Consider the following 10,981-nt stretch of genomic DNA (forward strand, 5'->3'; position numbering starts at 1 on the left):
CTCTCAATATTGCTTTGTCTTATCAAACAAAATGTTATAATGAGGTCTTAGGAGTAAGAAAGAGTATTTTGATATGCTATATTTTTAATATAATACGATAAGATTCAAAAGTATTTTTCATGTCAAGCGAAAATTACAAATGAAATAAATTTGTAAATTGATGTAATAAATTTATTATTTTGGGTGGGTCTTTGTGAAGTAAATCTACGGTTAGGAGCGCTTGACTGGTTAATGTCGTAGGGATAGATATTAGCGCTGATTCGTGTGAAAGACGGCTTCACAGGAAATTGAGGATGTCTCTCGGAATTTCGCTTCAATGGCAACTCCCGTCCGTTATCAGGAGTACTAGAACCTCGGCAGCTCAGTTACGTACGACCGATGTTTTTCTCTCGCTTCCTACGGTTCATTCCGGTCGTGCTCTTCAGTACTCGACCATTCCCAGTAGCTCAATTGCTACCGGCAAACGGGATGGACGGTTAAGATCCATTCGTTGTCTATCTGGTAAAATGGATTTCCCTTCTTAATTTCGCATCATGATATATTCTAGCTTATAGGGTTTTGAAATCGTTGGTGTGTTTATTTCTTCTACTGCAAATTTTTTAGTACTAGTTTCTCTGATTTAATGAGGAGCAATCTAACTATTTCATGCTGTTGGAAGTAATTGCTTTCTGTGTTACTTTAATTAGTTGTATATTAATGCATTTTCTCTTATAGTATCAGTTTATTGTCTTGTCTAAATCATGTTTCTTGAGCAGAATTCGGGATCGTTTCGTTTAACGAAAAAATGAATCTTTAGATTCAAATTTAGCTGTCTATGATGTGATTCTTATCCTTAATGCAAACAAAGTAAATAGCTTAGTTAGTAAGTCAACCATTATTATAAGCATCTATTATCATAATTCATAGATCGAGATCTCAAGTAGAAATACTTGGCCAATTAGACTTATGTTCTTACCAGTCCTGCAAGTTGGGGAGCTTAGTCTCATAGATGAAGAGAGATTTAAAAAATTTGTGCAAGGTATATTAAATACGAATAAGTTTGTTAGCAATCTCTTTGATGGTAGAAGCTCACTAAGAATGGAAGACCCTTAATTGCTAGCTGAGGCGATTAGTAAGGCAAGACTTAGAGGGGAAAAGATCGTATTTGAGGATATTGCAAGTCTTCTTTGTTGGCATTCTTTGTAGGTTATTTAGAAGAGCAACATGGCAAGGATGGAATTGTTGAAAGAGAAATATTTGGTGAATCACATCCTGTCAGTCAGGCTTTTGAGGAATGGATGTTTACTTGATGGTTTTAAGTACAGGAGACATAAATTTACAATCTTTCAATTTATGCCTACAAAAGAGTGTCAGAGAAATCTTCCCCCAACCTTTTGGCTGCTCCAAGTTGTGTGCGTCTATGTTCTTTTGATGTTATGATATAAAGGGGGTCCTTTTGCTCATTTTGTGTTTATTTATCATTGCATATTTATATATTCTCTCTTATTATGCTTGGAATGTACAACTCATTTTCTCATTTAAGAATAGCTGAGTAAGTAAGTCACTCATGTAAGAATTGCTGACATGTGTTTAATTCACTTTCATGCTCATGTAGCTCTGGATCCTAACTTGAAGTCTACGCTGGATAAGGTTGTCACATCACAAAAAATCGTGTTGTTCATGAAGGGGACCAAGGAATTTCCACAATGTGGATTCTCAAATACAGTGGTTCAGATATTAAAAGCACTAAATGCACCCTTCGAGACACTAAATATCCTTGAAAATGAAGCACTTCGTCAAGGATTGAAGGAGTATTCCAGTTGGCCAACCTTTCCACAACTCTACATTGATGGAGAGTTCTTTGGTGGCTGTGACATTGTTGTAGGTAGGTATACAAATTGATACTTCAATATGCATCAGAACTTTTTTTGAAACGTTTGCGCACCTCGACTCTTTATGTGTACCTGCTACCTCCCACCAACACAGGTACAAGTAACTTTGTCCATCAAAGTTGAGGCAGATGGGAAGAGATCACCTAGCGTCTTTTGTGTTTGCCTGGATTCTAACCTTGGACCCTAAGAAGAGTTTTTTGTGTTTTTAGGTTATGTTACCTAACTTGAAGGTGTAGTACATGGTTCGTACTTTCTTAGTTGTTCACTATGTTGATGAACTACTGTCAAGTTGAAGTTTTGTTCATAATATGGTGAATTATCATAACTATTGAAATTTGGGATTGAGCACTTTGTTGCTGAGAAGAACCGGCATAACTACCATAAATAACTTGGACAGAATGTAAGAATTCTCTGTACTCAATAGTCAATTCAACCTCCTACACCACATTGTTCACCTTGTTGATCATGTCTTCTCTTCCTCAAACACTCAACTGCTAAGCTGATCCTTTTTTCCATTCATTCACATCCTTTGAAGTCTTTAACTGGTTTTTCTAATACCAAGAAATCTATCTGGATCCAACCCTTAGGACCAACTGCAGCCTTTGAAATTTGGGAATGGTGGGCCCACCTTTAACTGGCTTCTCTTTTCAATTCTTTTAAAAATGTGATGGGTAGGAATATCTTTGCTACCTCTTGAGTCTTGCACCTAGATTGCTAACGCTATTGTACTTTTATCAAATTGCTCTCTTATTACCAAGTTTCTCAATGTAAGGTCCCAAACTAGTAATCTCTATAAGTTGACTCTAAATGAGAACACAATAAAGGGATTGTATCCCAAAAGTTCCCTAACTGTCTTTCTAATTAGGAAGGTTTCCATATGGATGGGCATTCAAGAATTGTCTAGATATGACCTGATTCATTGCAGACATCTAAAGAAAACATATTCTCGATATCTTTGGCTACCTCACAGTGTAGAAAAATGTGTTTACTGATTTTACTCAGGGAATGCACATGTAGTAGCCGCTGCTCCACGTATTCTCCCTTTTGTCGTTTGATAATCTTGAGTTATTACAAGTTCCATGCTATTGTTCACCCAAAGAAGGCTACTTTTATGGCAGATTTGTCTTCCAGATGAACTTCCACGGACGTTCAACATTTTCCGTCCTGCCTCTATAGTGTACACCAATTAAATGGAAAAGGATTTCACTGGAAAGACTACCTTTCCTTCTGTCAAGATCGGTCTGTTAAGTTCCAAGCTTATGACTTAGATCAGTGACAAGTAAAAGTGAAAATCTATTTTTGGAATAGTGGACAAGTAATAGTGAACAGAGGGAGTACTTACATAGTTACATTGAGTTAACACCTTCCAATTATAGTTATCCTCGTTGAAAATGTAAATGACTTTGCTTGTCACTTGTTGCTAGATACTAGATTGTTACTCCTTATATCAATGGATCAGTTCACACGGGTTTAAGCTACTTTTAGAAAAGTTAATAGAGAAAATATGTATCATGAACAAGACTTTATATTCTACACCATCTGTTTCAATGTATGTGACGCTCTTTCCATTTTGGGGACATTCTAAATTTTTTGACATTCTTCCACCTATATTATTACTTTATACATCTTTTATGAATCTGAATTCATTTAACTATTCAAACCTTAAACTTTGATGTGATCCGTACAAAAATTTCAAACACAATTACTGCTATTATACACCTAAGTTAAAGCAACATCCTAAACTCCATCTGTAGTACTGTCAATTCAAGCTTGCAAGCAAATGCTAGACCAGACATGAACTTCACACCTCTTGCTGTGTCTAGATATTTTACTCTTTTAGTTTTTTGGAATTTACTGTCAATTCAGCCTTCATCTCTTCATCTCAAAGACAATATTGAGCACTCAATTCAGTTGCTGTCATCATGGTTTGTGTCAAGTTTTGATTCATACTGATTGGAGATTAACAAGTTGCATTGTTTTATTATTACAGAAGCATACAAGAGCGGAGAGTTGCAAGAATTGCTAGAAAGGACATTGTGCTCCTGATAGATTCAGATGTAATAAACCCATTATTGAATTGTATGGACTATCAGGTGTCTGTTATTCTTACTACAGATAATAAAAATATTCTCTTATGTTAACTTTAAGTTATGAAGACATCTTGGAAAATGCGGTTTTCAATTGCATCTACTAAGTAATCATTGAAGAGTGCATGAGAGGCGAAGTAATGTGATATTTTTAGGGCATGAATTGACAGGATCAGAAATGGGATACCTATAGTCACAGCCTCACAGGTTTGAGTTGTGGAATCAGACCACTGGTGCTTGGTTATGGGAGATTGGAGAATGCTTACACTACACCCCATCCCTTCCCCAAACTCTGCATTGATGCAGTTGATGGGAACAAACATTTCAAGTCTTGAATGTTTTTGGATTTGATTGAGTAGGGCTGTTGCTTTTGCACGTTTCTTATCTTTAATAGAGCGTCAACTCCAGTTACAAGCTCTTCAGCAGAAAGTGGAAATAACACAACAATTTAAAATTACATACTCTAACTACTAATCCTCACTGCGAAGTCATGTAATTGCAAGGCAAAAGAAGCTCCTAAAAGTTGAACGCTAGATACTTGAGATAGCAGGGAATCCTATTGCCAAAACTATAATATATGATTATCTGAAAAATAAAAAGATGCAGAAAACTGAGACAGGGGTTACTGTGAGGAATATATAGTCAGTGGTAGTGATCTTATATATAGCCCAAATTCAAATATAAATTAAACGTTGCTCTAAGGAAAAATATCTGCATCACTATTCACTACAACAGTGGTAACGAATATTGGAACAATACAGTGCTGTTTACAAAATTGATATGACAACGATGGTGTTGAACACAACATTTTTTCTTTGGATTGACAAATGACAACAGAAGTGAAATTTGTTCACACATATTTACTTAAAGTCTGGAGCTTTAGAATATCACCCTCAGAATTTATTGCAACAGATATTATAGAGGAAAGTTAAAACTAATCATCATCTGGTTCTATGGTGTAGTGGTTAGCACTCTGGACTTTGAATCCAGCGACCTGGGTTCGACTCCCGGTAGGACCTTTTTCTTTTTTTTTTGCAAGCGTAATTAATTTTTTTCCTGGGTAAATTCAGCGCCTTCGAATATTCCAATACTTGTTCAAAAGTTTTAAGAAATTGCAGTACTTTTCACAAATTATGGGGGCTTTATATTTATAAGAAAACATAAAACTTAAAAAATTCAAATTGCATGGCCAAATAAAATTTCAACTTCCCTTCGATCTAATTTTAAGTCACGTCCAAACAGGGCTTAATACTTTTATATTAGATTCAAAGAGTATATCAACAAAAAGCATAAAGGTTTAGTAATTAAAAAGAACCGGAATTATTGAATATTAGAATGAAATAGATCCAACTTAAGCAAAATTGATAATGAAGATTCATATAGTCAACTCCAACTACTACTTTAGAATGTGGCATAGCTTACCGATATTGTTGGTAATTATAAATTCAGTAATTTTTTTAAGAACTGTCAGGCCATTTAGAAATACAACAACATTACACCATGCATTCGACGAATTATCAGCTCAATAAGTGCAAATCGATTGAAAACAATAGCTGAATGCCAATACAAAATCAGCCTAACTAGGAGATATCTCCCAATGAATGTAGCTAGCAGCGTATATCTATATTAATGGAATGGTCAGCACGGGTTTTTTCCTCGAACTGCAGAAAGAGTGTAGCTGATTGTCATCAAATGTCCCAAAACCAGAAAGATGAATGCCATATGCTTCCATTCTGTTCACATCCCGTGGAATAGGTGACTGCCAAAGTCCATCCCACCATGCAGGCGGAAGAATTGGAGTACGAGCACATTGCTTTGATTGGTTGTGGCAGCTTAACGTACCAGCAAATCGGTTCCACACGTGCCCCCAACCAATCTGATTCTTCAGACCTTCTCTAAGCAAGTTACTCTGGAAGCTACTGAGGAAGGTGAAGTTTGATCCAGCAGAGGATCTATCTTCTTCTGAGAAAGATATATTTGAGTGAGAAACTTAAAAAAGAGGCATATTCAACTACAGCTGGAAACTAAACCACTATGAAGTTACAAAAGTACCGAGGCTGTTAGCTGCAGCCAACGCTGCAACCAGCTGAGCAAATGTGGTCCCAACACGCCGGTGAGCCCCAGAGATAACCGCATGTTTTGCACGTGAAGCAAGAAAGAAATCCACAAATGCCACCCATCTTGGCGCTGTACCCCAATCCTTTGTTCTAAAATCTAGAGTATGAAAATTTGAGTTGCCAGATATATTTCCTTTGAAGTGTTTGAAATCAAAGTGAAGGACCTAGCAAAAACAAATAAAAAAATGTCAATAGCCCAGTTCCATCAGATTGTTGAAGTCGAGCACTACAGATTGAATCACTCATAACTAGTGATTCCTGTTGTGTTAAAAGATTATGAAGCAATACGGAATTGGCAAAAGAAGCTTACTTCTGCAAACTGATTCAAATCTGGAGCAATATCTTTGACTAGAGAAGGATTATCTGAAACCAAAATTATTCTGGGCTTGGACATCAATTTTAGATTTTCCACAGATTTTCTGATGCAAGAGAAGGCTGCTTGAACTGCTCTAATGGACCTGAGAAAATACAAAGGAGGAATATTGATAATTAATTAAGGGGTATGGGCTCATGCCAATTCTCCCTGTATACTGAAATCTGTATACTGCAAAAATGGAAAATACACGAAACATCAACCATCCCAGCACTACATGTATGATTATCCAGGTTCGTTGGAAAGGAACAGCAGCACCAAAAAAGTTTTGATAACCTCTGTTATAAAAATGTTTCATTGTAATAAATATTAAGTGTTCCAGGGGAGGATAAACTAATTTCATGTAGAAATTTTCTCTTCCTTTTACTTTCTTTCTGATACACACAAACAAAAAAAAAAAGGGGGGGGAGAACCCCATACAAGTCGGTGTACTATTGACCTCATCTGACCAAATTGGGGTCGTATTACCTAGATCCCGAGGTCTTGAAAAGTCTCACATAGCATAAGATTTGGATAGATAACGGTATTAAAATGCAATGTTTTCCCCTAAAAGCATACCATTCAAAATGAAAAGAAAATTTGGAACAATAACTTAACCAATGTAAAAGTAATAAGAAAATCAACAATCCTCTCTTGAACTCCAATTGTTGCACCAGAAAAAACTAATGTGTTGTTTAAGGAACGAAAGAAATTATCACAAAGCAATGAAGGAAAGTTATTTCTTTTCTTTATTTGGTCTGGATAATAATTAACCTCTCGTTTTCTTGTTCTTCCATCATCCAAACCAAACAATATTAGGGTTTTTTTCAAACTCTCGGTTCCATTCTCTTCTTTTCCCTTCACTAGTTTCGGAACATTGCGTAAAAAGATGACATTATCAAAAAATGATTATCTACTGTAAATCACACTCTAATATCAGAAACAAAGCACCAGAGATTAAATAATGTTTGTTCATTCATGCATGGGAAAGATGAGGGAAAAAGATGTAGAACTACGTTCTATAATAGCCGCTAGTCCAAATGGACTTCAAGGACAGAACTAAACAGGAGCTTCTATGATTAAAAGAACTAGCTTCAAATTTGGAGCTTAAATGTCTTAGGCAACTAGTATTCTGGTATAGAGAACAATGTGATCAAGAGCTTGAACACTTTTTGACTCATTTCTTTTCTAGATTAAAATAGATCCAACAAAATTTGCTCTATATCATCATAAAAGGTGAGATAGTTTATCTCAGATTAAAATTGAAAGAGTCAAATATCAACTGCATATTCATTTGGAGAATTCAAAAGGAAAAGGTCACTGACGAAAGAAAATGATGGGGAGGGAAAAAAGACGAAAGGAGTTCGAGGGACTAAAGTGGCAAGAGAGGACTGTAGAATTTTGTAAGAAGGTAAGGCCAAATCTCCTTTTCATCCAATTCATATCTTCCTGGGTTAGTTTAGGACTATGATTTGACTGCACTCGGTCACTACAAAAACATGGAGGGGTCTGCCTGGTGTTGATTCGGGATTACTCTACAGAACACTGGTAAGAGACCAAGGAAATTATTCTAACTTCAGACGCCTTCAAACTTCAGAGAGTGTTCTTTCTTTTGAAAGAATTCTGAATAATAATTTATAATATGTCGAAGGAAAGATTAATCTGGTACACTACCTATTCATAAGCATCCGCATGTGTAGAGCAATATCAGGGTCAGCACCACCTTTCAATGCCCAGTTCACAGCATGTTGAATATTCTCGGACGGAAATATGAGAAGTCTCATTAGCTCCCCAAAAACGTTAGGCCTATGTTGAAGGTCATCTGATTTCCCGAATAAATTAGAAGCTGCTATCCTCATCTCATCATGTACATTCTTCAAGAAAAATTGAGCAGCCACAGCATCTGTTGTATTCTGGAACCTGTCCCAACGAAGTCAGTCAAGTGATTACTCTTTCCTTGTCAATTTTTGGAAGAGTGGAGAGAAGAAGGATCATGAATCATATTCTCATTTACCAGATAATAGGTTGTTCCCAGACCCTCCAATTGCTACACAGAACATTAGTTCGTGCTGGCTTCTGGAAATCATCAATTCTGATAACAAGATGCCTCCCATATTTGGTCAGACAACCATTTTGTCTCCAAAGGTGCTTGATTTCTTTCAATGTGAAGGTAAGATTGGAGTAAGAGATGAAATCCTCAAAAGGAAATCTACCCCTGAAGTTTTGAAAATGCAAAAATTAGACATAAAGAAGATATTTCTGGAGTACTAGGCCAGAACATGAGCTATGCATGATCAGTACTTATTTACTAGAGTGAAGAAACAGAGTTTCACCTATATAATGCATACATATGTGTGCATATTTGTGTGTGTGTTTTAATAGTTTCTCGCTAATGAAGCAAAATTTGCATTTCTATTAAGACATGTTATTCTACTGGAATGAGATACTCTTTCTGAAAGCGCAAATGCAAAAGGGACTAGTTATTCCCTGCATCTATATTGGGGGTTGCTTCCAAGTGGACTGAAATAGTTCAATGTCAAAACTACGAGGGAAAGAAACAACAAATATAGAATCCGAAACTAAACATGTACACCAAACAGTACAAATAGAAAGGCTTGAGAGAGAACCAATATGCCTGGATTGCCCAATTATCAACGACCGGTTCAACATCACGCTCAGTGCTCCGGCAGTTAAGATTTTGTACATCTCATTACCAAAACCCGCTTCTGATGCTTTGCCTAACACAAAACCATGTCTGCAGAACTCCTCCGGCGAAAGAGCTCGAACTCTCGAAGCACCTGTAAAAAAGCAATCAACTATTAGTGATTCCTTAATTGCCAAACATATAACAGTTCTTCCAGTAATTTCATGGAAAAATAAGTACAACTTCGGTTCACAAATCGAATAGATAACAATAAAATAGCATGAAATGTAGTTTAGTAGTACCATTTATAGCAAAGTGACTTTCGATAATTTTCCTCACTCTGTAACTTTCCTCCGAAAACCCGCGGCTAAACACCTCGCCCATCTCCTCCACGGTTGCGCATGTTTTTAGTGGTTGAGCATCGGAGTGGTTCGAGTGGAAATTTGTATCTGCTGGCTTAGCATTCACGTTTTCAGAGGTGGTGATTGGAAGCTGAGTGGACGGATCGACGGACCTCAAAGTTAGGATCAATAGTCCGACGACAGTGAAAGCTGCGGTGGCGATGAGTGCGCGGTGGGGAGAGAGGCGCCTCCGACGAGATCCCAGCTGCAACCTCATTTGTTCACGGTGTAAATAGTAAATACTTCTCCCGTCCGTGGCCAGCTTTTAGCCTTGTACTAACATTTTCAGGATCCAATCTTTAGTTTTTCTTTTTTCTTTCACTTTTCACGCGCACCATCACGGGAAATGCTCAAAATAGTCCCTCATCTTTGTATTAAGGCTCAAAGTTATTTTTGAGTTTTTATATGGAGCACTAATAGTCCCTCATGTTTGCAATATTGGTGCACTTTTGGTCCTTCTCAAAAAATTGCCTATTTTTTAACATTGATTTTGATCAAAATTTTATATAAGGAATGTCCAATCGTCTTTTTATATATTTAGTAGAAATAATAACTCTATGTGAGAGAAGGTGATAAGAAGAACACATTGTTTTGTTCAGTAGAAATATTATTGTAGCTAAACTAGGAACATCTTAACATATGACATTGAAAGAAAAGAAAAAAAACTGTACTATTGCATGTGAAATTATCGTGATGAATCTCTCGACTTTACCTGCAATGCAATTTCTACTTAACAAAACAAGATGTTTTTCTTCTCACATTCTCTCATATGGAGTTATTATTTCTACTAAATATATAAAATGATAATTGAACATATAATATATAAGTTATGGATAAAATTAATGTTAAAAAATAGGCAAAATTTTGAAGGAGGACCAAAAGTGCACCAATATTGCAAACATTGAGGAATTATTAGTGCTCCATGTGAAAAAACTCAAGGATGACCCTGAGCCTTAACCCAAAGATATAACTATTTTGAGCCTTTCCTCCGCACCGTCACATGTTAGAATCTAATTTGGATTTGCAATGAAGTCATGTTTTCAGCCTCTTTGGTTAAGCGAGTAAAAAATGTTAATTTTTAGTTTTTTTATAACCATAAATTTTTTGTGCTTCTATTTAGTGAGTTCTAACTTCTATGTATGAGATTAATAATCAAATGAATGAGTTTCAAATAGCACATAATTTAATTATTGTGATATCATTGGGAGTTATGGTAAGTAAGTGAAGTTGCACAAAAATAAAATAGAGCATTTGTAATATTGTTTCAAAAATAAATATAATACATTTTAAAATTTTTAGAATTTTCGTTGTCATCTATACTGTATTTATTTTATATCAACAAAAGTATTTAAAATTTAAATCGCTTGAATCATTTCTAGATAATGTAAATGTAAAATCACTTCTCAATAAATAATTTTTTGTGACTAACAAAATGTTGTGCACACAAAATACTTTAGTTAAAAATCGTCAATTCGCATTGTATAATACAATCAATTTACTTTGTTACTT

At 35.8% G+C, this 10,981-nt stretch overlaps 3 protein-coding genes and 1 non-coding gene across 5 annotated transcripts in view; 2 read left to right on the forward strand and 2 right to left on the reverse strand.

The window, feature by feature from the left end:
- The window catches only part of LOC125821974 (zinc finger CCCH domain-containing protein 1-like), a 325,811-nt gene that overhangs the window by 96,636 nt on the left and 218,194 nt on the right, over nt 1-10,981 (reverse strand). The gene's annotated exons all lie outside the window — the stretch shown is intronic.
- LOC125821979 (uncharacterized) lies at nt 258-4,012 on the forward strand. Its single transcript, XM_049501345.1, has 3 exons — nt 258-501; nt 1,595-1,864; nt 3,862-4,012. Exons 1-3 carry the CDS (start codon nt 294-296, stop codon nt 3,915-3,917), a joined length of 534 nt encoding a protein of 177 aa, XP_049357302.1. The 5' UTR covers nt 258-293; the 3' UTR covers nt 3,918-4,012.
- On the forward strand, nt 4,906-4,977 carry TRNAQ-UUG (transfer RNA glutamine (anticodon UUG)). Its single transcript has one exon. It is a non-coding gene; the product is annotated as a tRNA-Gln (tRNA).
- On the reverse strand, nt 5,434-9,704 carry LOC125821967 (uncharacterized). The gene is made up of 7 exons (XM_049501328.1): nt 9,374-9,704; nt 9,063-9,225; nt 8,442-8,642; nt 8,102-8,347; nt 6,386-6,533; nt 6,011-6,239; nt 5,434-5,920 (listed from the first exon to the last, which is right to left on the reverse strand). Exons 1-7 carry the CDS (start codon nt 9,687-9,689, stop codon nt 5,580-5,582), a joined length of 1,644 nt encoding a protein of 547 aa, XP_049357285.1. The 5' UTR covers nt 9,690-9,704; the 3' UTR covers nt 5,434-5,579.

The sequence above is a fragment of the Solanum verrucosum genome, unplaced genomic scaffold (assembly GCF_900185275.1).
Source record: "Solanum verrucosum unplaced genomic scaffold, falcon-dt-bn FXZP01000103.1, whole genome shotgun sequence".
Classification (NCBI taxonomy): domain Eukaryota; kingdom Viridiplantae; phylum Streptophyta; class Magnoliopsida; order Solanales; family Solanaceae; genus Solanum; species Solanum verrucosum.